The sequence below is a fragment of the Pongo pygmaeus genome, chromosome 23 (genome assembly GCF_028885625.2).
Source record: "Pongo pygmaeus isolate AG05252 chromosome 23, NHGRI_mPonPyg2-v2.0_pri, whole genome shotgun sequence".
Lineage (NCBI taxonomy): Eukaryota > Metazoa > Chordata > Mammalia > Primates > Hominidae > Pongo > Pongo pygmaeus.
Genome location: NC_085931.1, coordinates 60,959,735 through 60,986,917, shown reverse-complemented (window position 1 = coordinate 60,986,917; position 27,183 = coordinate 60,959,735). Strand labels below are relative to the sequence as shown.

The 27,183-nt window shown below is 55.0% G+C and overlaps 1 protein-coding gene across 11 annotated transcripts in view; it reads left to right on the top strand.

The window, feature by feature from the left end:
- BRD1 (bromodomain containing 1) overlaps positions 1-26,695 on the top strand; it is a 53,733-nt gene extending 27,038 nt beyond the window's left edge. For 2 of the 11 annotated variants that reach the window (XM_054469716.2, XM_063663099.1), the window contains 10 exons: positions 963-1,094; positions 1,395-1,523; positions 1,964-2,276; positions 5,799-6,059; positions 12,361-12,858; positions 22,206-22,341; positions 22,857-22,984; positions 23,848-23,957; positions 24,247-24,401; positions 25,562-26,695. In XM_054469716.2, coding sequence (XP_054325691.1) covers positions 963-1,094; positions 1,395-1,523; positions 1,964-2,276; positions 5,799-6,059; positions 12,361-12,858; positions 22,206-22,341; positions 22,857-22,984; positions 23,848-23,957; positions 24,247-24,401; positions 25,562-25,745 — 2,046 coding nt within the window. In that variant the 3' untranslated portion in view covers positions 25,746-26,695. Of the gene's footprint in view, positions 1-962; positions 1,095-1,394; positions 1,524-1,963; positions 2,277-5,798; positions 6,060-12,360; positions 12,859-22,205; positions 22,342-22,856; positions 22,985-23,847; positions 23,958-24,246; positions 24,402-25,561 lie in introns of those variants that run through there. The other 9 variants (XM_054469720.2, XM_063663101.1, XM_063663104.1 and 6 more) reach the window with 6 other exon arrangements.
- The last annotated feature ends 488 nt before the right edge of the window (positions 26,696-27,183 follow it).

The following is a 27,183-nucleotide window of genomic DNA, read 5'->3' as shown; positions in this document are numbered from 1 at the left end:
GTCTCAGGGCTGTGGAGCATGTGCCAGAAACTGAAGGCCACAGCTGTCCTGAGGCTGGCAGGGCGCGCGTGTCCTGCAGCTGTGGAGGATGACAGGCGTTGGGGGCCTGCTCAGGCCCACTCACTTGTTGACTTCCTCTCCCCTTTGAGGTAGGGTCAGGGTGCCCCGGCACTGTGACGAGCAGGCCTCATGCGGCCAGGCCTGGGGGACATGGTGAGGACGGGGCTGAGGGCAGACCCGGTGGCCTCCTCTCCTGCGACCATCTGTGTCATGGCCTTTGCAGGGCTCTGATTTTCTTCTGATCACCCTGGCGTGGATGTTGGCTGGGTTGAGGCTGGCGGCCTGTGCTGTCTGGCGCACCCTTCTGTCCACTGAGAAGGGAGCAGCTGCTGTTGATGGAGATGGGACTCTGGCTGTGGGGGAACGTGTGTCGGGATGGAGGCGCTGTGCAGGGCAGGGCAGCAGGTCAGCTGTGTGCCAGGCCCCCGTCATGCTCCGTCCAAGCCAGGATGGGCCCAGCATGTTGTTTTCTGTGCACCTGGTTTCTTTCCAGCAGCTCCCTCCATTCCCAGCTGTCCTGGAGGTGGGTCCTCGAGGGTCCCCCATGCTGTCCTGGTCCCACCTCTGTGGGCCTTTCTGGTTCTGTGAAGGACCCCCTTGCCTCCAGCTTGCGGAGGACTCTGTCCTCTCTGGAGGGTGGAACCTGTGCACCGGAGCTAGCCCCCTGCTCACCTTGGCCTGGCGGTCCCCTCTGTCCCCTCCATCCCCTCTGTCTCCTCTGTCCCCTCTGTCCCGGTGCTGTCCTGGGGCTCTCTAGTGAGGGTGGGTCTGTTGCCCTCCCCAGGATGGGCCTTCAGGACCCCTGCCGTGGATGCCTCCTGGGGTCTTACCTGCACGGTATCTGAGGCCTTTTGCAGAAGGAGCCTCTGGGTTTGACTGACGGAAGTGTTCACTGTTCTCAGAGAGAAAACGATGAGGAGATGAAGGCTGCCAAAGAGAAGCTGAAGTACTGGCAGCGGCTGCGGCACGACCTGGAGCGCGCTCGCCTGCTGATCGAGCTGCTACGCAAGCGGGAGAAGCTCAAGCGTGAGCAGGTGGGGCTGGGCCCGTCCCGCGTGGAGTGCACCACTGGCCACGGGGCGTGGGTGGGACACTGGCAGCTCCTGCAGAGGGTGGGCTGCACCTGGTGGGTCCTGGCCTACGGCAGTGCCTTGCTCAGCCCAGCCGGGTGCCTGGCTGCCATGGGTTGCAGGGCCCTAAGTGGAGGCTGCATTGTCCTATGCCTTGACGGAAGCACAGGAGCCTGTGGGGGCTGCTTGTGGCTGTGGGGCGCGTGGTGGGGCTGAGACGCATGTGCGGCTCCCTAAAGCTGAGGCTCTGCTGGGCCCCTCCAGGTGAAGGTGGAGCAGGTCGCCATGGAGCTGCGGCTGACCCCGCTGACGGTGCTGCTGCGCTCAGTGCTGGACCAGCTGCAGGACAAGGACCCCGCCAGGATATTTGCGCAGCCCGTGAGTCTGAAGGAGGTGGGTGTTTGCGACGCTCGTCTGTCCTGCTGCATGTGTGACTGTGGATTTGTGCTGCCATTTGACCGGGAAACGTGTGACTGGCTAGAGTACAGCCCTTGTGTTCTTAATTCTTGTTTTTATTTAACGTATTTGTTTTTAAATTATAAAAGTGATGCATTTCATTGTAAAATACTGAAAGTGCAGTGGGCGAGAGGCCCTGTGCAGACAGTACCCTGAGCTGTGGCGGCATCCGCCCAGCACCCTCCAGTGCACTTTAGCTGAAGGAGCTGGGGTCGGGAAGGTCCCTGCAGTGCTTGGGTCTTATGTCTGTACCGTGTGTGTGTCTGTGTGTGGCTCTCAGATAGGATGGGCTTGTGGGTTATATGGAATAATAAATACAGAGTCAACTAATATCCTGTTTTAGTTTGTAAATTATTCTTTTTCCTCCCTAAAATTAGGTACCAGATTATTTGGATCACATTAAACATCCCATGGACTTTGCCACGATGAGGAAACGGTTAGAAGCTCAAGGGTATAAAAACCTCCATGAGTTTGAGGAGGATTTTGATCTCATTATAGATAACTGCATGAAGTACAATGCCAGGGACACCGTGTTCTATAGAGCCGCGGTGAGGCTGCGCGATCAGGGAGGTGTTGTTCTGAGGCAGGCCCGGCGCGAGGTGGACAGCATCGGCTTGGAAGAGGCCTCAGGGATGCACCTGCCTGAGCGGCCTGCTGCGGCGCCGCGGCGGCCTTTCTCCTGGGAAGACGGTAAGAACTGGCGCCGTGTCCGGAGGAGCTGGAAGACGCTCTTTCTAGCAGACTCTGTCCTGCTCTGTGTTGCCAGCTCCCTATCAGCACGGTCTGGGAGGACTAGCACGCAACCGCATACATCATTTACGTTTTCTAGTAGCCTCACTGAAAAATGGAAAAGAAGCAGGTGGAAGTTATTTTAATAATGTATCTTATTTTACTCAGTATATGGAAGAGTTGATTTCAACATGGGATCAGTAAACGTTACTGAGGATATATAAGGTTTTCACCTTCTTTGCCATCTGATGTGTATTTTACACTCAGCACCTGTCACTTCAGACTGGCTGCGTTTTGGGTGCCCACCAAGAGGACCATGTGGCTGTGGCTCCTATGGGGTGGCCGGTCTCGATGATGCAGACCCAGAAAGCAGCTTAGTTGGGGGTTTGCATCCAGAGTGGGCCTCGGCTAACTTCTGAGGGTGGCGTGAAGCCGGAGGAACTCTGGCTTTGCCTCCAGCCCTTTAACTTTGTGGTGTGCGCATGTTGTAGAAAGGGCTCTGGGAGCGTGTCCACGGACCAGCCTGGGCCTGTGCTTCTCGGTTACCCAGGCACGTGTTGCAGCCGTGTGCAGTCACCTGCACCTTTCTCTAGACCAGTCCTCGGAAACCAGGGCTATCCCCTGCACCCTGCTTGTTGGTCGCACCTCTGGGATTGTCTGTCGAAGGGTGTGTCCTGCCCACATGGGTTGTCAAAGCACCTAGAGCTCTAGCACCTCAGCTCCAGCTCTGAGCCACAAACTGAGCAGAAATCACGGTGTGTTTGGCTCATTTATCTAAAGGTCCCATATCCCTGATTTCTTGGCCTACCCTTTCTCCTGATGAATCACTGACCCGTGCCAGGTCGCTGCTTCTGGGATGAGGCCTGGCCCTCTTCCTCTCTTCCACGTTCCCGTCATCGCGGGGTCCACGTTCCCACCATCGTGGGGTCCACTTCCCGCCATCATGGGATTCAGCCAAGCTGGGCCATCGTTGCTTCGCCCTCTGTTCCCCTCATGGCAGCAGTGCTGGGCTCCCTGCTTCCTGTGGGGTCCCGCAGCACTCGGCACCTGTGAGGGTTGGAGGATGGGCTGTACTCTTTTAAAGAATGAGGATAGGGCCAGGCTCTGTGGCTCATGCCTGTAATCCCAGCACTGTGGGAGACCGAGGCAGGTGGATCACTTGAGGTCAGGAGAATAAGACCAGCCTGGCCAACATGCAGAAACCCCGTTTCTACTGCAAATACAAAAAATTAGCCGGGCGTGGTGGCGCATGCCTGTAATCCCAGCTATTTCGGAGGCTGAAGCAGGAGAATCGCTTGAACCTGGGAGGCGGAGGCTGCAGTGAGCGGAGATTGCGCCATTGCACTCCAGCCTGGGTGACAGAGTGAGACCCTATCTCCAAAAAAAAAGAAAAAAGAGAGAGGCCGAGGTGGGTGGATCATGAAGTCAGGAGGTCGAGACCATCCTGGCTAACACGGTGAAACCCTGTCTGTACTAAAAATACAAAAACAAAATTAGCCAGGCACGGTGGCGGGCGCCTGTAGTCCTAGCTACTCAGGAGGCTGAGGCAGGAGAATGGTGTGAATCCGGGAGGCAGAGCTTGCAGTGAGCTGAGATTGCGCCACTACACTCCAGCCTGGGCGACAGAGCAAGACTCCGTCTCAAAAAAAAAAAAAAAAAAAAAAAAAAAGAAAACAGAATGGAAATATATTTTTATTCTTTGTCTCTGATTTTCTAAGAGTAACACGTTTTTCTTGGAGAAATTTAGAAAATAAACACAGGCTCCAAACAGTGCTGCTGGCTCTTGGTGAACCCGGGTGGAGCTTTAACCCCTCTCTGAAGCTGTGCTCTCCAGGCTGATCAGACCAGCTATCCTTTTCCGAAACATTCCTTTGGGGATCTGAGAGGAGCCAGGGCTGAGCCGCCTCAGAGTGAGCCCAGGGCTCCATGGGCTCATGCTTGTCCTGGAAGGTCCTTCTCTAGCCTCTGGTGACTGTGGGAAAGCTTCCCCTTACCCGCCCCCCACAGCCTTCATGCTCTGGCTTGGATGCCTTGCCTGCCATCAGCTCTCAGATGCCCACCTGGTGCCTGGTGCCGGCTGCTCAGGACGCATGCTGGTTACCTGCCCTTAAAAGCAGGAAGATCCATCACTCTTGGACTCCCTGTCTTCTGAGCAGCCCGGAGCCTCCTTTGCCCCTAGGGCTCTGATCCTGTGCTCCCCCACACCGTGCTCCCAGCACCATGCCACCTCCCTTGAACGGAGCAGGTGTGGAGGCCTCTGAGTGTCAGCGCCTTTCAGATCATGGTCTTGCAAGTTGTTAAGTGAATTTCTACACCCGGGTTTTTTTGCTAAGGAGAAAATGAAGGATGAGAAGTCCTGGTTTCTTTCTTTCTCAGTATTTGGGAGTGCACAGGTGAGCCAGTGGCCATGGTGTGCCTTGAGGGTGCACCTGCTGCTCTTCTCAGCACAGCCGACACCTCCCATTGCCTGGAGCCTGAGCCACAGACCTGGAGGCCGTGGGTCTCTGTTTTAAAAGAAACAGACATTTCGAGGCTTTCTTCTTGGGGTTTCAAAGGATGTGTTTTTTTGTATGAACATTTTTGAGTATTATCTATGACATTTGTTGAAAGTGATGTTATGGATACAAGTCTTGAAGGACTGATTTGTTTCTCTCTACTACTACTTTATTTATTCAGCCAAAAAGACAGATGCTTTCAGTAAAACACCTGTTTCTAGACGAAGAGAATTCATGTGTTTTTGGGCAGTCTTACTTTGTTTTTTGTCTTGTCTCTTCTTCTCGCTCTGGTTTTATCTTCAGATAGCTCTGAGGAACAGTTTCTTTTCTTGGCCATCTCTTACTTATTTAAGGTAATTTGTGCTTTATAAATTTTGGTGTTTTTGAAAGTGAAGTTTCTAGGGACTTTGTAGTAAATATGTCTGAAATTCAGAATGATCTGTGAATTTTACAACCCGTTTAATAAAGCCACACAATGATCAGCGTCTGAAGACTTCAGCTAGGACACCACTTAGGACGTGCAGTGGCCCTAACTTAACACATTTGCCAGTCGTCACCTCTGTTTGCAGAGCCAGCGCAGGTCCAACTGAGTTGTGCCGGGTTGGTGGAGCGTGCGCCTCTCTCTGGGGTTTGTGTGCTATGCCCTTACCCAGGCAGCCAGGCTGTCTGCACAGGGAGCCTCAGTGGGTCCTGGTCCAGGAGAGGTTGCGATGTTACCTGGACGCTGCCCTTTCTGTGGTGACAGTGTCATGGGAGTAGAAATTCTCCATCAGGAGCATCCCAGTGTGTTCCTGTAGCAGCAGCTACTCGTGGGTTCAGAGTGCAAGGGAGGGGCGTCTTGGGGCCTCTGGTGACCAGGGCCTGGGCCTCGTTGCTAACAGCCACTCTCAGGGCCTTGGCCGAAGGTGATTTGAAAGACGGGACCGGTGATGTGTTCCCAGAAGGTGTGTGGGACCTGATGACTGACAGCATGTGTCCTTTGGTTCAGTGGACAGGTTGCTGGATCCCGCCAACAGAGCCCACCTGGGCCTGGAGGAGCAGCTGAGAGAGCTGCTGGACATGCTCGACCTCACCTGCGCTATGAAGTCCAGCGGCTCCCGGAGCAAGCGGGCAAAGCTGCTCAAAAAGGAAATTGCCCTCCTCCGAAACAAGCTGAGCCAGCAGCACAGCCAGCCCCTGCCCGCGGGGCCAGGCTCGGAAGGCTTCGAAGAGGACGGAGCTGCGCTGGGGCTGGAGGCGGGCGAGGAAGGTAAGCCACGGTGAGGGCTACCCCGCTTTCTTGCCGTCAGGGCTCAGGCACAGGCACAGACCCAGACACGGGCAGCAGCGTTGGTGTGCACGGAGGCTCGGGTTAGCGTCAGTTCCGTAAAATTCACAAAGCCCAGAACACTTGATTTTCCCACTGGGTTGTTGTTTCCTTTTAAAGAGACTTTATAATTTGTGCTGTCTGTGTTTTTTCACATAATTAGTTGATAAAATTTAAGGCACAGAATAAAATTTTTCTCTTTAACTTGGGCCTGAAAAACTATTTGAAAAGAATGGTTTAGATCTTACGCTATGTTGAAGAGTAAAGGTAGCTTGAATGGTGAGAGAGAGAAATGTTTTTGTTGTATTTTGTAAATTGACGGGGAGCCATTTAATTGTGCGCTAGGCTATCAAATGCAGCATTTTGAAAGGGCTGTTTTAGATTATTGGCACTTAAACACTTCTCCCTGATGTTGTGAAGGGAGGGACGGGACCCGCAGAGGCCTTGTCTGCCCCGAGGGTCCCCGGCCAGCTCCTCTGCAGAGTTGGTAGGTAGCAGCTGTGATCGTTGCCAAAGAATGTCTGGGGAAATGTCCAGGCAACAAAGATGTTTTTATGACTAAGAAATAAATGTAGGGGAAGAAATCGGCCTATCCAGAAGGAGAACTAGCAAAACCCAGGGCAAATGTAGGCTTGGCGTGGTGAGGAGGGAGTTTACGAGCGATGGTCTGTGTACATCTAGGTTGGCACGGTGAGGAGGTAGAGCTGGTGTGTCCCATATTTGGTGAAAGAGGAATTTTAAAACTAAATTGGATTTGGAGACGTTGATAGAAAGTCATTGCCGCTGTGTTTTGCCCTGTGTCTCTGTAGTTGACCTTGACACGCTCCGGTTACACGAAGCAGACAGTAGAGTCAGACCCTCTTGCCACAGCATTAGCAGCTGGTTCTTGGCCTTCTTGCCCTTCCCCTGCACATCCAAGTCAGAACAGCAGACAATTGAAATAAGACACAGAATTGTTGTACAATTTTCTTTTAAAACAAAGACGTTCATCTCTTATGGACGTCTGTGCTCTGAGTGACGCAGGGTCTTCATGATGCCACACAGGTCAGCGGGTCCCCACGGTCTCAGGGCCCTTTTCATCCCCTGAACTTCTGGTGGCTCCTGTCTGCAGAGCTTCGCCCCTTTTATCCTGTTTTACATTTGGGCAACTTGAATGAGAGCCATTACGCTTTTCTTTCTCTTAGAAACTTACTCCTGTGCACAGAGCTGAGAATTTCTTATGCATCCTTTTCCTCATTCTGTGCCTGTTTGTTTTTCTGTTTTGGGATTCTTCTGTTTAGTTCACCATAGTATAGTACCCAGACTCTAGAATGTCTCTTTTGGGGCTGGCGTCAGTTACGTTAGGTCCATAGAATAAAGGCTTTTCTATTTCAAGGTGAGCGCTTGGTTTTCTCTTCTCCCAAAGGCTGTTATTGTTGGCACATGATCCCTCCTCTGCTTTGGGGGCCTCGTGTTTTTTCTGAGGAACGTTTGCCTACAGGACCCTCTGGCAGCCATACCTGTCCGGGCCCTGGGCTGCCCCGTTGTGCTCAGGAGTCCAGGCTGGTGCCTGGTCCCGCAGCCTTTGCTTCCGTGCAGCCCACCGAGGCATCCTCTGGCTGTGCCGGCCTCCCTCTAGGTGGACTGCCCTTCCGTCCTTGCCTTCTGTGCCCTGAGGGCTGAGTCGTGAGGAGGTTGCCGGCAGGTCCACTCACCATTCTCAAAATAGCTTCCAGCGCTTCTCTTCCCACACAGTTGTACCATTTTCACTGTAGAGCAGTAAGTTACCTTTTTAGCTTTTTTTTATCAGTGGCTTCCTCCATTGCCATTGGGTCACAGGGCTGAGGACCCTGCATGGTTGAGGACCTCGCATGGTTGGAGCTGCTTGGCCCTCCCCTGTGGTGAGCGTAGCTCCTCATAACCCCCAACGCTTAGCAGGAGCCTTTGGAGACCATTTTTGTTGCTGTGCAGCTCTGGAATCATTTTATTTTTATTTATGTTTTTTCTGGGGCCATTGTAAGGAAAACACATACAGTGTGACTGAGACACAGGTGGCCTCGGATCACCTGTTACACCCAGTGTTCACAATGACTCAGTTGATGAAAAGGGTGTTTCCTGTGAGCTGATGGGAAGGTGGGTGGAGAAGCAAGTGGCCTGAAAGTCCACTCCGAGGCGAGGCAGGCGGGGTCCTGCCCCTCAGAGAAGACGGGGGTCTCTGGAGAGGCGGGGCGGGCGGGGTCCTGCCCCTCAGAGAAGACGGGGGTCTCTGGAGAGGCGGGGTGGGCAGGGTCCTGCCCCTCAGAGAAGACGGGGGTCTCTGGAGAGGCGGGGTGGGCAGGGTCCTGCCCCTCAGAGAAGACGGGGGTCTCTGGAGGGGCGGGGTGGGCGGGGTCCTGCCCCTCAGAGAAGATGGCGGTCTGTAGAGAGGTGGGGCGGGCGGAATCTTGCCTCTTAGAGAAGATGGGGGTCTCTGGAGAGGCGAGTGCCAGACTGGAATGGGGAAATCATTAGGGAAGACAGCCATAAGCAAGCTTGTTAGTTGGTATAGAAATGTGAACTTACAATACTTATAATAGGATGAAAACCAAGAATCAGACATTTAAAAATCCAGCATGAACGTTCTCATCAGTAAAGCCTCTCCATCATTTTTCTTAAATATAACCACATTATTTTCACGCCTGAAAAGATAGTAATTCCTCAATGGCAAATATACAGTCTCACTTAAATTGTAATTTAACAGTACGTATGTTGTATTTATATTGCTTCCATTTGAAGCAGCTTGAACAAGGCTGTAGCCGTTGAGTGCCAGGCCCCTGAGACTCTAGTGTCTGAAGGAAGGAGACGCCTCCTGGGCTGCACAGGTTGGCCCCGGTCTGCCCCCTTGTACAGGCCCTCCTGCAGGCTCTGCCGTAGCCGCGACTCAGTCTGCCGAGTGCAGAGGTTCGGGCTGTTGCTGTGTGCTGGCCCTGCCAGGGCTGACTTCCCCGGGGCTGCGTGTCAGCTGGGTGGGGGCCATGCCACAGCTGGGATTCCAGCCTGTCTGATGAGCCTGTGGGACAGATCTGCAGCTCGCAGAGGGCTTGTCTCCACCCTGTGCTGAGGTTGGTGTCTGCTGACATGGTGAGGCAGGTCAGTGCAGTCAGGAGGAGCAGGGTCCGCACCGTGAGCTGGTGAAAGGGGCTTGCATTTCGAGTCCTTGGGATTTCCAGTCACAGTGATGCCCTTGCCAGAGGCTCCGGGGTGTCCCCTTTAGTCCAGGGCAGCTGTGGGCCCTTGAAGTGCATGCGTGGAGGTCCTCCTGCTGTGCATGGGCGCTGAGCACGTGGAGCACCGTGGCCCTCAGGAAAGGATGCGTGTTCCTCCGGGTAGAAGGTGCGGAGTATGCAGCTTTGTCCCTTCAGGATTGCAGAGGACGGAGGCTTGAGGCCGGGTTGTTGGAGGGACAGTGTGGTTGCTGCTCGTGAGTTAAAATGTCTGCCTGTGTTATGCTGTGATTTTCCAAAGCGTCTTCTGGCTTCAATACAGAAGCCTTTGATTGACATAACAGGTGGCCGGGTGGGCAAAATATTGCGGAATTGTTCTTGCAGACTTAACTAGGTCTTTTAATTTCTCAGAGTAGCTGGTTTGGGTTAGATAACCATTTTGCCTTTTGGAATAGGTGACAAGTTCCAGGGACTGGAATTCTAGGATCCTGACTGATGCATTGACGGGGTCTGAGAGGCTTGTGCCGAGTTGTATTGAGCATGTTCCGAGCTTTTCTCATATGCAGTTCAGTGGTAGCCTGAGATGGCCCAGAGTCAGCTTTGAGTGGACCTTTCCTTCTCGTACGCCAGCTTCCAGTCACATTTCCAGTCGAGGGACGGGTTGGGCTTGCCTGTTGTGTCGTGGAGCCTGGAGGCTCAGGTCCTGTTTTTTCTGATTTTATGGATGAGGAACTGAGGCACTGAATGGTCCGGGGGCCTCTGTGGTCCCGACTGGGGGAGGGGCCTGTGTGGTCCCTGCTGGGCAGGTGGTTGAGCACCCAGACACCGGCGACCTCTGTTCCTGACCACGGCCTCCTTTGTGCCTCTGGTCAGTGCCGCAGGCGCGCGTCCTTTAGCCTGCGTGCTGGCGGCTGGAGCCCGGCCTGCATGTGGAGCTGCGGCAGAGAGGCCGGGGGCACGTGGGGCACGTGGGGCGCATGCATGGCTGAGACAGGGCCACAGGGGCCCGCTTTGGGATAGACCAGGGGTTGGGGAAGTCCCTGCAGCGTGGAGATGGTTATGAGTCCCACATTGGGCGTCCTAGCTGGGCCGAGAGCTGGAGGTGTGGAGGAGGGGTTGTGGACCATGGTTGGGAAGGGCCTGCTGCAAGGCAGGGATGTCTGCATGTCTCGGGGCTGCTGCCAGACAGGAGTGGTGGTTCTGAGGGTTGCACCAGAAGCAGGAGATGGGGGTTTACGGTGCCCGTTAGATAGCTATGGAGAAGGTGGGCTGGAGGTGGTCGGGGGAAGGGGGGTCTCCCGGAGGTGCTGGGAGGAGACTCCTTCAGGTTCCATCTCTGCTGGCCTGGTGCTGTTGCAGCCATAGAGGCCAAGACTGGGGTTGACCACTGGCCGTGGCCCTGCAGAGGCCGTTGGGATTGCAGTGAGCAGTTGAATGTCGTGATCAGGACGAGAGCTCGCGGGGGAGGCCAGGACGTGGAAGGGGAGGCAGGAAGTGAAGTGAGGCCCCAGGCCCCACGCCCCAGACACCAGCTGCAATCAGGACGCTGCAGGCTCAGTGCTGAAGCCCCTCCTGCTGCTGCACAGGCACCAGGGATGCTGGAGCAGTAGATGCTCATGAGCAGCCTTTCAGCAGCCCTTCTCCGCAGCCCAGTTCCCTCCGGCCATGTTCCCAGGTGTTTCACAAACACCTTTTCCTTAAGCCTGTTGGCGACGTTGAACAGGAGGGAGGGAGTTTTGTCACCTCGCGTGTGCCCCTGCCTTGGGATCCAGCGTTCCCACATGACAGCTGTGCTCCCGGCGGCTGGCACGGGAGGCTTTTTGTTGAGGTGAGGCTTTCCCCCTTGTATTTGAATCAGCTGTGAGATGCTCTAAGGCGCTGAGTGTCATTTGAAATCTGAGACACCTTGCAGCCAAAAGCACTGCTGCCTGGCGTCGTGGCCCAGCCTTGGGAGAACTTTCTTCTGTCAGTCTCAAAACATTGCTCTGAGTCTTGTTAAGTTGTGTAGTTTTGTATTTTCAAAACAACTTTTTGAATTACAATAGTAACCATACATACTTCAAACGGTTTTAGGAAAGTTTGCAGGTTTAACGAAATGAAAACTGTACCCAGTGATAATATATACTAAGGATTATTTAAAGTGTCACTCTTGGTTTTATGTCACACTTCCTGTTGTCAGTACCAGTCCTGCTTGGAAGGAAGCCTCAGTGGCTCGGCTTGGCTTGGTGTGGCATCGCCTTGCCCTGTCAGCCTCGTGCCAGAGCCTGTCCGGCCCCCTGGACTCGGGACAGTGCACAGAGCCCCACAGACCAGCCCCAGGCCGTCCTCCTGACCTCGGGCTTTTTACCATTTCACACTTCTGGGTTTTAGGATGTCAAAAAGACTTTAAAAAGAGGTTAAAGCAGTCTTTTTCCAAAGACTTTTTATTTTTAAAAGTCAGATTTTTTTTTTTTTTTCCTGAAAGCTCCCATCACAATATTTGGGAACGTGGCACGGACGTCTGTGCTGTGGTGAGCGGGGCTTTTTTTCCCTGCCTTTCTTGAGAATCATCTACAGCCACTCACCACTCCCTGTTTTTTTTGTTTGTTTGTTTTTGCATTTTTGACTCAAGACCTTGACCAGAGATCAGATTTAATGTTTCTTTCCTTTTATGTGCTAACTTTGTGGCCCAATAGAGCTCTGTGGGAATGCCCGTTAAAGGCCCCTTTAGTTATGTGAGATCCTTTTCTTCCTCAAGGTAAGTGAATTAGTGATTGCAGAAATTGTCATGAACTCGAGTGATGTGTTTAATATTGGCACATGTGAAATAATCTTTCACAGTTTTTTCAGAGAGTAGCTGTGTGCCTGGGCACCGCACCCAGGGCCGCAGCCTTTGGCGTTAGGGAGGCACACGCAGTGTGGCCCGAGCCCACGGGGCCCACACTGCCGAGCAGACAGTACGTGCAATGCGTTGTTTCCTTAACTGAATTAGTATTTTGGTGGACTTCACATTTATAGTAAGTTTTATAATAGATTTTATAATCTTCAGTTTTCAAAAATCACTTTATTTATAATTTTTTCAGGAGATAAATCTCCCCCTAAACTTGAACCATCAGATGCATTACCTCTTCCTTCAAACTCGGAGACTAATTCAGAACCACCAACCCTCAAACCAGTAGAACTCAACCCAGAGCAGAGTAAACTTTTCAAAAGAGTCACATTTGATAATGAATCACATAGCGCTTGCACTCAGAGCGCACTGGTAAGCGGACGCCCTCCAGAGCCCACCCGCGCCAGTAGTGGCGATGTGCCGGCGGCGGCGGCCTCCGCGGTGGCGGAGCCAGCAAGCGATGTAAACAGACGCACTTCTGTTCTCTTCTGCAAATCGAAAAGTGTAAGCCCCCCAAAGTCTGCCAAGAACACTGAAACCCAGCCAACTTCTCCTCAGCTAGGGACCAAAACCTTTTTGTCTGTAGTCCTTCCGAGGTTGGAGACTCTTCTGCAGCCAAGGAAAAGGTCGCGGAGCACATGCGGAGACTCCGAGGTGGAGGAGGAGTCCCCAGGAAAGCGCCTAGATGCAGGTAAATGCCGCGGGCGGCCCTGAGAGGCGCCCTTGCCGACCGTTGCCGGGAGCGTCCTTCAGGATCATTGGTGTGACGGGGGGTGCCCAGCTTCTGTTTTGCAGCATTCTCTTAATTTCCAGAGAAGACGACAGTGCAGTGTTTTCTTTGAAAAGCCTTGAGTTGCGGGTCTGAGGCCGGCGCCTTCGTGGGGGGCCTGTTTGCCACCAGAGATTGTGCAGCCTTGCTGGGCTGCCCTGGGCCAGGGGGTCGATGGTTCTTGGCCCTGTCTTCTGCCACATACTTCCTCTCTGATTTTTTTTTTAAAGGGAGAGTCTTGCCTTGTCACCCAGGCTGGAGTGAGTGGCTCACTGCAGCCTCCAACTCCTGGGCTCAAGTGATCCTCCTGCCTCAGCCTCCTGTGTAGCTGGGACTACAGGTGCACACCACCACTCGCGGCTAATTTGAAAATTTTTGGTAGAGATGGGGTCTCGCTGTGTTGTCCTGGCTGGTCTTGAACTCCTGGCCTCTGACTCCCAAAGTGTTGGGATTAGATGTGTGAGCCACTGCACCTGGCCCCTTCTGATCTTTAAAAAAGTACTGAGAATGAATTCAGGTGTAGTTTTAATTGGTCATCTTGACTTTCCTGTGCACATCTGGATAAGCTGGTGACTGGCCGCTCCCAGCACTTGTGGGAGCTTGACTCTGCACCCCTCAGCCAGGTCTCCTGCAGCCCCACAGACCTAGGACCCGGGGTTGAGCCTGGCCCTTCCCTGGGCCTCTGAGAGGACCTGCCCTTGTGGTAAATGGAGTACTTTGCAGTTGATTTCAGCAACATTTACTCATTGTTTTATGTGGCCCTCTTAGCCACATATGTGATGAGGTATTAGGACCTGCTGAAATAGCACCGGAAAGTGCTTCTCATCTCTTGTTGCGCTTTTGTAACTGAACTCTGTTGAATTACTCGGTGAGGGTGTTGCCGTGTGTGTGTTGTGCTGAGAGCACTTTGAGGAGGCAGCTGTGTTCCTGTAGCCTCTGCTCCCCGCCCCTCAGAGGAAGCTGAGGAGTTTGTGTCCTTTAAAGAGGAGCAGCTGTCATCGGTTTGCTTGTTCGGTTCTGGCCGCGCTTCTGGAGGTGCCGGCTCAGGTTGCCAGCGGCTCCTTTCTGGAAGCGTGTCTGGAGCGTGTTTGTCATTTTGGTTTTTGTCCCGAGTCAAGGCTTGGTTCCCGTCTGTCCTGTCTGCCTGTTATACCTAGATAAGGAGACACGCATTTTCTCCTGGCTGTGCTGGTGTGCGGTGGTGCCTTGTGCACTTCAGCAGTGAGAGAAGGTGGGGCTGGGTGGGTGTTGCTTATTTCCCAGAGTGGCGGCAAGTGAGTCCTGTGTCGTGGAGCCTCGCCGGGCCGGGCGCAGACAGAAGGCTGTGGTGGGCAAGACCTGCCCAGGCCACTCCCTCATATCTTGTCCCTGCTCCTTCTGCTGGTCTCTGGCCTGAAGTGTCCGGGGAGGGGAGTGAGACCAGGCGCTGTCTTTAGGTCTTTGTGCAGAAGGAAGCACACTTCCCACCCTTGCCAGCAAGCAGTTCGTGCCTCTTGTTGCCAAAGTAATTTCTGGTAAATTTCATTTTGATTTGTGTGACAATTTTGCACATAAATGAATGTGTAGAAATTTTCTACCCATGTCCTTTTACTTTGATGGCTTGATGTTAAATTGGCATTTTAAAATAATTTGGAAAAGCTTTTTTGCTTTCTAAGTAATAGGAAGCTATTGAAATGCTTCACAGGATACCAATAAGGATAGATGCCCTTGACTCAGGACTTGGGGATGTGTCTTAACCACGTTGGTCTTTCTTAGCCACCTTTGGTGAAAGACTCTGACCTGGTTTTCCAAGCACCCCAGAAGTCCTGCAATGCATCGGGTCAGGGTGCTGTGCACTGGGTACTAGAGGTTGGTTCAGTGCAATTGTGGGCATCCCCTCTGCACGCAGAACTTGGAGTTCGGCTGATGCTCCGCTTCCTCGGGGTTTCACGTCTGTCGGCGGCAGAGGTATGGGGCTGTGTGCATGGAGGCCCTGCCGGCTGTGGGGCTGGGGTTTGAGGCGGCCTCCCCTCGACACTCAGCAGGATGCTCACGTGGTGGCTTCCACCAGGTGGCCCCAGCTGACTGGGCCCTGCCCCAGCTGTGGGCTCCCACCGTGGACAGTTTTGCTGGCTGGCGGCCACGTCCTCAGCAACCTCTCAGGCTCGTTCATCAGATGTCCCTTGTAGAAGAGCATGTGTCCCCTCCAGGCCACTGTCTTACATTGGAGTGGAGTGTTTTGCGGGCTTCCCGTGGTGACAGTGGTGTAGAGCAGTCTTACTGCAGACCTTCAGTGAGCGTGGCCCATGGTGACTTTTGAGAATCATGGTGCCCTCTGATCCTGACTGAAGTGGAGATTTCTGCGCTCTCATTCCCGAGTGACAGTGGATTTCCGTGGAAGTACGGTGAGTTCCTGAGCTCTTTCCTGAGCAGCCGGGAGCCTCAGCAGCATTAAGACCAGGCCTTCGGGAGCGGGAGGCATTTCACTGCTGTGGCTGAGGCGCCCAGGGAAGGGCTGGGCATGCTCTGAATGGTACCAGTCCCGCCATCTGCCCTCGCTTTGGTTTCACCGGAACCTTCTGGTGCTCTGCACATGGGGGATTTCTTGCCCTGAGCTGCAGTTCTTCGCAGTCTTAGGAATTATCCGGAACCTTCTGACGTTTTCCAAACATTTATCTGTGTGCTCTGAACTTTAGGGAGTTATCTGGCATTTTCCAGCACACGCACAATTCTGAGTTAGGCTGAACAGGGTCGCTGGTCCTGAGGCGACGCACTCACTGTGGGCCTCCTGCCTGTGTCGCTGCGCCCGCGGGCCGGCTGTGCTGTGCGCCAGGCTTCTGTTCCTGCGATGGCCCAGCCCCCGAGGCTCGTGGCTTCCTTCCTCCGCGACTGCACGCTCACCAGCAGTGAACCATCACCTGAAGCGGCCTTCCACTCACCGCCGTTTCGGAGACCCCTGCCGCGAGTCTCCGTGTGCACGTGCTGGGGCCTGAGAGCGCAGGGGTGTCTTTGTCCACTCGCCGCCATTTCGGAGACCCCTGCCGCGAGTCTCCCTGTGCACGTGCGAGTCTCCCTGTGCACGTGCTGGGGCGTGAGAGCGCGGGGGTGTCTTTGTCCACTCGCCGCTGTTGTGGAGACCCCTGCCGCGAGTCTCTGTGTGCACGTGCTGGGGCGTGAGAGAGCGGGGGTGTCTTCAGTGTCCTTCGGCTGTTCAGGGAGTAGGCTGAGCTGTCCTGCCCTTTCATTCAGACTAAATGGCTTTTTCACTGTTTTCCAGGTTCTCACTTTAACCACTAATGTGCTGGGTAGTTCACTCTTTGGACCCTAATCATTTTCTCTTACCTCAACTTGGACTGGAGTTCTGCTAAGCGGCCGTTTTGGAATGCACAAAGATCACTGCATCTTGCCTTTCACTTAATTCTTGCGGATCACATTGGAATCATCAGCTCAAACATCCTCTAAACAAAATCACAAACAGCAGCCCTGGAGGAGCTCTCCCCCACCCCAGCCCACCCCCTCTGTAAGTCAGAGCCCGGCAGTGGGAATGGTGCTGGCGCCCGGTGCACGCCTGGAGCTGGCGGGATGTTGTGGCACCTCAGCCTTCCCTCTGGACAGTCACGAAGGACGCAGAGGAGAGCCCGGCACCAGCTGGGAGCCTGCTGCAGCTGACGACACAGTGGACAGCATTCTGAGGCTGTCCTGAGCATGTGCGGAGCCGTCCCATAGTGACTGGTGGTTCGGGTACAACGGCCATGCTCAGGCGCGTTGTGCTGTGTCGGTGCCACGGGGTATGGAGGAACTTGGCTCGGCACTGTCTGAGGATGTGGCATGGACAGTGCGTGCTCACTCACTCGCTAGCATCTTCTGTGTTTCTGGGTTTTCTATCTGATTTCCTTCTCCCCTTACTTCCCCTTCTTCTGTTTTTTCCCCACAATCCCCAGTGGATTCTTGAGCAGTGCTGCTGTTTGTCTCTTGCTGGTCGCCATGCTGAGTGCCCCTGCGGCCAACTGAGAAGTCCTGCTCGTGGGGTGGGGCATCCGTGCCTGGGATCTTGTGCAGGCATCTGGCCTGGGCCTTGGGTCTGTCTCTGACCATCCCAGCTGCATTGTCATGGAGCAGGTCCCAGCAAGTCTTGTGCATGCATTTGACTTGGGCCTTGGGTCTGTCTCTGACCATCCCCAGCTGCATTGTCATGGAGCAGGTCCCAGCAAGAGGAGGTCTTGTGCAGGCGTCTGGCCTGGGCCTTGGTTCTGTCTCTGACTATCCCGGCTGCATTGTCACAGAGCGGGTCCCAGCAAGATGGGCCTTGGGTCTGTCTCTGACCATCCCAGCTGCATTGTCACGGAGCAGGTCCCAGCAAGATGGGCCTTGAGTCTGTCTCTGACCGTCCCCAGCTGCATTGTCACGGAGCAGGTCCCAGCAAGAGCAGGTCTTGTGCAGGTATCTGGCCTGGGCCTTGGTTCTGTCTCTGACTATCCCGGCTGCATTGTCACGGAGCGGGTCCCAGCAAGATGGGCCTTGGGTCTGTCTCTGACCATCCCAGCTGCATCGTCACGGAGCAGGTCCCAGCAAGATGGGCCTTGAGTCTGTCTCTGACTGTCCCCAGCTGCATTGTCACGGAGCGGGTCCCAGCAAGATGGGCCTTGAGTCTGTCTCTGACTGTCCCCAGCTGCATTGTCACGGAGCAGGTTCCAGCAAGTCTTGTGCAGGCGTCTGACCTGGGCCTTTGGTCTGTCTCTGACTGTCCTGGCTGCATTGTCATGGAGCAGGTCCTAGCAAGATGGGCCTTGGGTCTGTCTCTGACCGTCCCCAGCTGCATTGTCACGGAGCAGGTCCCAGCAAGAGCAGGTCTTGTGCAGGCGTCTGGCCTGGGCCTTGGTTCTATCTCTGACCATTCCGGCTGCATTGTCACGGAGCGGGTCCCAACAAGATGGGCCTTGGGTCTGTCTCTGACCATCCCAGCTGCATTGTCATGGAGCAGGTCCCAGCAAGATGGGCCTTGGGTCTGTCTCTGACCATCCCCAGCGGCATTGTCACGGAGCGGGTCCCAGCAAGTCTTGTGCAGGCATCTGGCCTGGGCCTTGGGTGTGTCTCGGACTGTCCCGGCTGCATTGTCACGGAGCAGGTCCCAGCAACATGGGCCTTGGGTCTGTCTCTGACCGTCCCGGCTGCATTGTTACGGAGTGGGTCCCAGCAAGAGCAGGGTGCTGTTGGAATCTTCTTCCGTGTGCGTTTTTGTTGAGAGGTTGAAAAATGCACCAAAACTGCTCTCCTTTTAACGATGGTAAAAGTGAAACTGAAAACAGGAGATAGTGGGCTCTCCTTTGCCACTGCGTGGGGCTCTCAGGGCTCTGGTCTTAAGGGCGCAGGCTCAGCCCACCTGCTTCATACGGCCAAGCTTCCCATGAGCCGGAGAAGCCGAGGCGGCAGCTTGGGTGCCGGCGGCAGGGGCGGGCAGGCTCGGGCTTGTATCCGCGCCGTGGGGTTGCGTCGTTCCCATGGTTCCCTGCCCTCAGGCGTCTCGGTAGCCACTGATCAGGGCCTGGTGTTCTTGCACCTGTGGCCTGGAGGATTTGTGGTGTCCACATGGGTTGGGGGCTGGGAGCCTGGGACCAGAGGAGACTACGGCCCATTAGTCAGACATGCCTCCGCCTCCTGGTGGGCCCTGGGGCTTCTCTTCCGTGTGGGGAGGGGCGATGTCTCAGCCGCTGTGGCCTTCAGTCTCTCAGAAGACCCTTTGGGGACCTCCCAGGACAGTTGCAGGTGTGCTGTGGACGTACCTGGTGATGGGCAGGCTTCCGAGGACCGCGCTTGGCTGGGCTGTGAGACACCTTTGCACCATCTCCTTTGGGAGCAGAGAGGGACATTTCTGTGTTCAGTCTTTGGCCTCCTAGGAGGTCACTGGGAAGGCCCTTGAGGGTGGGTGGACCCTGGCTGTTGTGGGAATTCCGTGCAGCTCCTGTGTTGAGGGGGCAGCGGCTCTTTCCTGGCAGCCGCCGCCTCTTTTAATGTATTTCTCACAGTCACCAGCTTTACTTTCAGCATTAAAAAAAAAACCTCGTGCTGAAAAAGTTGCTGAAAGTTGCCCCCTGCTATTTACATGATTTAGAGGCTTGGGCTCGGCCTCAGTGCCTGCTGTTTGCAAATGCCTCATGGACCGGGCACCCATCTCTGCAGACCTTAGGCCCTGGGTTCCCCACGTTGGGCCCCACCTCAAGGCTGGCCTGGGCTTCAGAATGTTCTGGGCTGAGGTCCTTGCAGGGTTGCTGAGGTGCGGGTTATGGTGGACATCTCCCAGCTGGCCAGAAGAGCCTCCCAGGGCGGGAGTTGGCAGGGCCGAGATGGAGAGATCTCAGAACCATAGCCGTCTAGATTATTTTCTGGTGGTCCAGGTGGAGGCTGGGAGGGTCCAGGCAGCGCAGGCCACCTCGCAGCTCCCTCGAGGTTCTGGGGACTTCAGGCGGTGGCCGCAGAGCCTCCCGGGACGTGTCTGTGGCCTTGTCTGGCCTCTTGGGTGACCCTGCACTGCCGCAGCCCCCAGACCGCCTGTTAGCAGGCCCTGCAGCTGTCCCACCCCCGCCAGGCCTCCTGCTGGGTGGTGTCTCGGTTGGGCTGGGTTTGTCTGTGCTGCCCACGTCTTCCCGGGTGCTGTCACATTTTCATGGGTGACACGCGGAACCTCTGTGTGTTCTTGCATCATACGCGCACTCACTGAATGCTCAGGAAAATTAAGAGGGGCATTTTCTCATTCTCCTCTTTCTGAGAATTAAGGACTTGCCTTGTGTTTTAATTCCCTTCCTGGCCCCACCCCATGTGGTGGTGCACATGGAGCCGTCATGGGCTGTCATGGGTCGTCATGGGCCGTCATGCGCCGTCATGGGTCGTCATGGCTGGTGAGTGGCCTGTGCATGGCTTGGCTGTGTTGGTGCCGGCACAGCTGCGGGTGCTCTGGTGCTGGGGCCCTCAGTCTGGCATCACTGGGCAGTCTTGTGAAGGCTGCACTGGTCGTTGTCTTCCCCCAAGTGGCCGTTGCTCGGCTGACCAGTAACTACTAAAAGCCTCCCCACCCAGGCCCTGGGCCGCGTCTGCTCAGCCTGGAGCGGGTTCACCCTGCACCTGGGGTCTGGAGTGCGCTGGGGGCCTGGCTGTGGGGTGTGGGTCGCCAGGCTGGTGGCTGCTCTCTGGAGATGGCTCACATGCATTGGCAGACCCCTCCCTGGGCCTGTGGGCTGAATGCTGGCAGGGGTGCTGGGCTCCATCCGTCCACTGCTGATGCGAGCTGGGTGGGCTTCCCCTGCCTTCACCCACTCAGGTTGGAGTAGGGATGGAGTCCCTGCTCCTGAGGGGTTCTCGGGGGCCAGGACAGGACTTTTAACTCCCTCTTGAGACATCTTCAGGGCCTGAGTGTGCAGGGTCTGAGCCCGCTGTCTGATGAGTGTGGGGAGGATGTGGAGCCCCAGGGCAGCTCAGCATGTGGCTCAAGGCCTTCTCCTGTAGGTTCTTACATTTATTTGTTCCCTTGCTAGAAATGAGTATGACATTCCTAACTGGCCACAGTTCCTGCCTTAAAATGACTGAGGTTAAAATGAGAAACACAGAGCTTCCCTTGGAGCTCACGGTACATTCCAGTCCAGCAGAGATGGAGCTGGTGTCTGACTTGAGTCTGTGGAGGGCAGCAGGGCACCCGCCCAGTCTGTGCATTCCCTTCTGAGCTTGATTTAGCCCCTCTGTTTAAGTCAGTCATGCTCATTGAGAACAGACAGAAAGTGTATGAAGCAGGTGGACGTTGATTCAGCCCCTGTATTGAAAAGTCGGTCGTGCTCATTGAGAACAGACGGGAAGCGTATGAAGCGGGTGGAAAATCCTGCAGTCCAGCCGTTCCCTTCAAAACACGTCTCCCAGCCACTCGGGAGGCTGAGGCAGGAGGATCACTTGAACCCAGGAGGCAGAGGTTGCAGTGAGCCATGGAGTCCATTGCACTCCATCCTGGGTGACAGAGCGAGACGTCGTTTCCAAAAAAAATTCTACAGAAATGCTCTGTTTACAAATTTACATAATTTCCTTTGGAAATAGATTTAAAAATTTTTTAAGGATGAGGTAGGTAGGCAGGAAAATGGGGTTCTTTTTGTATAAAAAAATTCACACGGCTGGGCGCGGTGGCTCACGCCTGTAACCCCAGCACTTTGGGAGGCTGAGGCAGGCGGATCACAAGGTCAGGAGATGAGACCGTCCTGGCTAACACGGTGAAACCCCGTCTCTACTAAACAAAATACAAAAAATTAGCCGGGCGTGGTGGCGGGCGCCTGTAGTCCCAGCTACTTGGGAGGCTGAGGCAGAAGAATGGCGTGAACCCGGGAGGCGGAGCTTGCAGTGAGCCGAGATCGTGCCCCTGCACTCCAGCCTGGGTGACAGAGGGAGACTCCGTCTCAAAAAAGAAAAGAAAAAAAAAAATCACACACCCCTTCAGCTCTCATACCCAGAGGGCCCCCCCGGTGGGAACATTGTCCCCCTGTTGTGACTCCTGTGGGGACCTCATTGGGGGGCCTTGGGCAGATGTGTTGTTTCCTGTTGACTGACAAAGTCAGGACTTTTTAGGGAGAAAATACTGACATTTGCCTTATTTTTTAAACATTGAGGTGATGGAATTGTGAGTGGTGTTTTGTTTAGCTGTGTACAATACTTGCAGCTTCATGGTGAGCGAGGCCAGACACATTCAGACACGGCGATGGCCCCGGATTCTGTGTTTTAAAGTGTTTCATCAGCATTTTTGGCTTCATGTTAACACTTGTCTTTTGAACCAAGGTTTTTTCTTTTTAAAACCTGATTTGCTATTCCCTGGAGCTCTGCTCCTGTGAACACGTTTTTGTGTCTTTGGTGGCCCCTTCGGCCTGGTGAAGGTTCCGTTCCAATGCGGCCTGAGCCGCGTGGACAGGCTGCCCCCATGTTTGCACTCACAGGTTGCACAGCTGCCCCCGTGGCAGGCTCACAACATCCTTTCTTTGCCCTCACAGAGCCTGTTTAAAGACCCGGGCTTGTCAGGAGGAGCATCTTCATGGTGCTCAGCAAACTACTATGATCGGAGCTGACTGCAGTTTGTTAAGTTGATTTCATTTAACGAGTAACTTTGGTGTCTGCTTACTGTAAGGACTATGCTCGGGAACTCGGGAGTGAAAAGGAAGATGCTGTCTTACCTGTCTGTGAAATGTTCTTTGTAAGATGTGTTCCAAGTGTAACGTAGTTGAGTGTGCCCTGGTTGTGCTGAGCTCAGGGCCTGCCTGCCTGTGTTCTAGGTCTCACCAACGGCTTTGGGGGTGCGAGGAGCGAGCAGGAGCCGGGCGGCGGCCTGGGGAGGAAAGCCACACCCCGACGACGCTGCGCCTCCGAGTCCAGCATCTCCTCCAGCAACAGCCCGCTCTGCGACTCGAGGTGGGCACTGCGGCCCCGCGCATCCCGCCATGCAGCTCCCAGCACCGCCCGCCCTGCCTGGCTGTCCTGGAAACCGGGACATTCCAGCTCCCATCTTAGTGTCCTCTGAAAAATTCTGGCCCAGGATTCATGCGTGCTCTGCCCTTATGGACAGTTTCCCATGCTGCATATTAATCTGCTTTATAGAATTCAAGCAGAAGTAGGAAAAACACTGTGTGAAATAGGAACACAATTTTAGAATCTGCAGTGAAGTTTTACACTTGATCTTTTCCTCCCAGAATCTGGCAGTGAGCACAGCCTGCCTGTCTGCCCTGTGGAGGCCACTTTGGCCTCCTGAGTACCCCCTGCCACAGGCTCACTTCCTCCAGACCTGCGCACCCACAGGCCTGCCTGTCCACGGGGGTGTCAGGCAGGATGCGTGGCCAGCTTGGTGGCGGACAGCCCACGGGACGAAGCCCGAGTGAGGCTGAAGGCAGGGGCGGGGCGCCTGACTCCCTCTACTCTTCCTCCCGAAGCTTTAGTGCGCCCAAATGTGGGCGGGGCAAACCGGCTCTTGTGCGAAGGCACACGCTGGAGGACCGCAGTGAGCTGATCTCCTGCATCGAGAATGGGAACTACGCCAAGGCGGCCAGGATCGCAGCCGGTGAGTCGCCCGGACCTGCGTCCATGGCTCTCCACACCTCCTGGTTAGCATCTTAGGGCTCGACTGCTGGGGACTGGACTCCGGCTCAGGGAGCACGGTGCCCTGTGTGGAGCCCCACCCTGGCCAACCTCCCGGGGAAGGGTTCATCACACACTGAGGGGCTCTGGGCTGCGGCCCTGCCGGTGTGCCTGCGGAGGTGGCGCCTCCTCCATCCTGCCTTCGTTTCCCTGTGGAACGTCCAGCTCTGTGTGGCTCCTGGTTGCCAGGCACTGTCAAGGCTGTCTGGGGTTGTTTAGGTTCAGTGGTCATTTGCAGCTGCACAGGGGACTGACTGCAGGGTGGGTGCCCTCAACTTCAGGCCCCTGGGGGAGGGGGAGGCCCCAGGGTTTGGGGTCGCACAGCCCTCACTGTGGAAGGCAGCCATGCTGTGAGGGGGCATCAGGATGGAGACCCCCAGGTGGGAGGGACAGCAGGGAGCTGGTCTGGCGGAGGGGGAGCCAGGACTTTGGTTTCCGATTTGGGGTGTCAGTTGTGTAAATGAGGCAGGAGCACGCTGGGAGCCCTGTCCTTGGGGCAAGGAGGGCTCAGAAGGGACTGTGCTGGGCACCTGGAGTCAGAGCCTTGTAGCCCGGAGGGCAGGAGCTTCTCTGGGTCCGTGGGAGGCTGGTGGCCCCAGGTGGGCTGCAGGGACAGTGTGGGTACAAGGGCCTGGACTCCACAGGGGAGGCAGTGGTGCCGCCGGAGTGGGTGAGAAACGCCTGGGAGCTGGGCTGTGCTCGGGGGACCCACCCTGTTGCTACACCTTTTGTGGGGGGGCGGGGCGTGCCCCCTCTGTCCTGCTGACACCGTGCCTCTCCCCGCAGAAGTCGGCCAGAACAGCATGTGGATCTCCACTGATGCCGCCGCCTCGGTGCTGGAGCCCCTGAAGGTGGTGTGGGCCAAGTGCAGCGGCTACCCCTCCTACCCGGCACTGGTGAGGGCGGCTCTCGTGGCGCCTGCGGGTCCTGAGGAGGCTCACACAGCTGCGGGGTGGGGGGTCCTGGGGAGGCTCACACAGCTGTGGGGCGGGGGGTCCTGAGGAGGCTCACACAGCTGGGGTGGGGGGGCGGGGGTGGTCCGAGGAGGCTCACACAGCTGGTAGGGGAGCGGGGGTGGTCTGAGGAGGTTCACACAGTTGCGGGGGGCGGAGGGGTGCCAGTGACAGGTGCGGTCGTCTGTGGGTGTGAGCCTCACAGTGACCTCAGCGGGTCCTTGTTGTGCAGATCATCGACCCCAAGATGCCGCGTGTGCCTGGCCACCACAACGGTGTCACCATCCCGGCCCCACCCCTGGACGTGCTGAAGATTGGAGAGCACATGCAGACCAAGTCCGATGAGAAGCTCTTCCTCGTTCTCTTTTTTGATAATAAGAGAAGTTGGTGAGTTGAGAGGCCTTAGACTCCGGGGACCGGCTGGGGTGGTTGTATGGGTGCCGTGGGCTCGGTGACCTGAGTGTCCCTGTGGCGAGCAGCCTCTTTGTCTGCTGGGCCCTGGCACAGCTAAAGTCGGAGGTGAGTGCTCCGCTGTTTGCCTGGTGGAGAAGGGCACTGCCCAGCCCCCTCGCCAGGACTGTGGGACGGGCACTGAGCACAGGGTCTGTCTCTGCCTGATGGCTTCCTCTCCCTCTCGCCTGAGCCCCATTGGCCTGGACTGTCTCTTCCCTACTCCTTACCCATGTGTCCGCTGTAGTGTTGGGGGTCCCTCTGCTGTGCTCCCAGACCCCTGTGCTGCAGGACATGGCCCCCGCCTGGGCCTGGCCTCTGGCCCTGTGCTTAGAGCCTTCCGTCCCAGCATCATCCAGCTTTGCTCAGACGTCCACCCCATCACAGGAGGCTCCCCTGTGCCCTGAGCTGCATTTTCCCAGAGCATCTGGGACCCTCATGTGCCAGGGTTCAGACCCCAAGATCCCTCTGTGTAGGACACGCTGGCAGCACATGTCTCTGGGAGGAGCTGTGGCCCTGGCTGTGCCCTGCGCACGTGGCCTGGGCAGGTGCTTCCTGGTTCCCCGTGGAGCACTTGGGACCTGGTGCAGGGGCTCGGGCCACCTGCCTATGGTGTGCCTGGAGCAGGACTGGTAGCACAGGCATTCCTGCCATCTTTCTCTTCCTTGCCTCAACCTCTGCCACGTGGCCCCTGCTCCTTGTCAGGCCCTGAGCGAGGCCCACACCTTGTCCATCCAAGGGCCCCTTTGATGGGGTCTCCCCAACCACCGGCCTCTGCTCTGGGGCCCACCCTGACTCTGGGCTTGGTGTGTGCATGTCTTGTCACTCAGCAGGCACTGGGAGACGTTTTGGAGGTGGAGGAGGAGGTGATGGTTTTTATGCCTTACTTAGCTCCCCGTATCCCCAGGTTGGGGAGGGGAAAGGAGGGGTGCACTCCTGGCCTCGGGCCTGTCCCTGCATGGGGCCCAGCTGTCTTGGTGGTGCTGAGCAGGGCCCCTTTCTATCAGAGGGCAGTGAATTTGTTAGATGATTACATGGAGCATGTTGAAATACCACGTGCAAGCAATGATTTTCCCCATGTTTTTCCTTTTAAAAAGGCAGTGGCTTCCTAAGTCCAAAATGGTTCCCCTTGGTATTGATGAAACTATAGACAAGTTAAAGATGATGGAAGGGAGGAATTCCAGCATCCGGAAGGCCGTGCGGATTGCTTTTGACCGCGCCATGAACCACCTGAGCCGCGTCCACGGGGAGCCGACCAGCGACCTCAGTGACATTGACTGACGGCCCGGCCGCCAGCGCGGGTCTTGTCCATAGTGTTGATAAGCTGTACATGTTTGTATATTGTTCAAAACTTAACTTATTCTGATTTTTAGTTGTAGCTCTTTAATTCTTTTTCCCCGGGGAGGGGGGAGGTTTTATTTCCCAGTTTTCTAGGAACCCATCTCCGTCTGGGCGCTGTGAGTGGGGTGGGCGCGTCCGGGCAGTGCAGTGCGTCCGTCGCACGTCCCCGGGCCGTGCTGCTGGCGTCACTTTCTTTGATATGTAGCTTTTTCTTAAAGACTTTTGAATGTTTAATAATTTTGTAAATCATGCTCTTTACACAGAGTACCACTTATTTAATAAGACGGGATGTAAATTTACAATGACAAATGTGTATTTTAAGAAAGAAAATGACATTATTTTGAATGGTACTTTGTGGAAAGAGGGGAGAATAAAGTTATGCTGTGTACATCACTTGCAGATCACCAAAAACACTCCGCTGCCCGTGACCGCCGGCGGGTGTGTCCCCACTCCCGTCGTCCTGCCCACCTCAAACCCCGCAGGTGTGCCTCCCAGCGGATTATTTATTGTAGAAAGTGTATTCATTTGCTTTATAATGAAAAATACATTTGCAAAAGTATATTGATATGCATTTTTATACAGGCACATAAAAATTCAACTTGGCTTGGGAGCAGAATGCATTGCATTGTATAAATGACTCTGGCCTGTGTGTACTTTGATTTTATAACTTGTAATCTTTTGTTTACAATGAGGGGCTTTCTGTAACTTGTTTTAATTTAGAACACTTTGGTAGCAATAGAAACTTTGGATACATTTTTGTATGGTACATGTGATGTATATAGAATTAGTACTTTATTTTTATTTTTAAGAGGTAAAGCATTATGTTGGGGAAAGTAGGGTGGGTTTCCAAATTTGCATTTTTTATATTAAAAATAAAGTCAAGATTTGAATGGTGTGGCCATTTTATTCCTACAGCCCTGGATGGCTAGGTGAGCCCCAAGGATGGGTGGGGTGCTGGCTGCAAAGGGCGGGGACACGCCTTTATCTTAAAAATTATCATGGGATGGCATTATTTGTTATTTTACCTGATCATATTTTTATTTTAAAACTTTAGTTACATAAAAGCTCTAAATGCTTTTTAAGCCTACACCATTTGTAACATCTCCATAGAAACTTGGAAATCAAGTCTTCCTTAGATAGTTTCTGGCCTGCATCTGGCAGGTGCTTCCTATCTGTCGTGGCTCTCCTTCCCACAGCCAGCCCTGCCCGGCAGGCCCCTCCCCACCATGAGCAGCTGGTGGCCCCCAGGATCACCCACTGCCCACGCAGAAAGGAAGTGGGTGCAGGAGCCAGGTGAGGACAGGCCGTGGAGCACTCAGGGCTACCACCGAGAAGCCCAGCTAATGGCGGGTGCAGTTTGCACCCCTTCTCTTTGCCA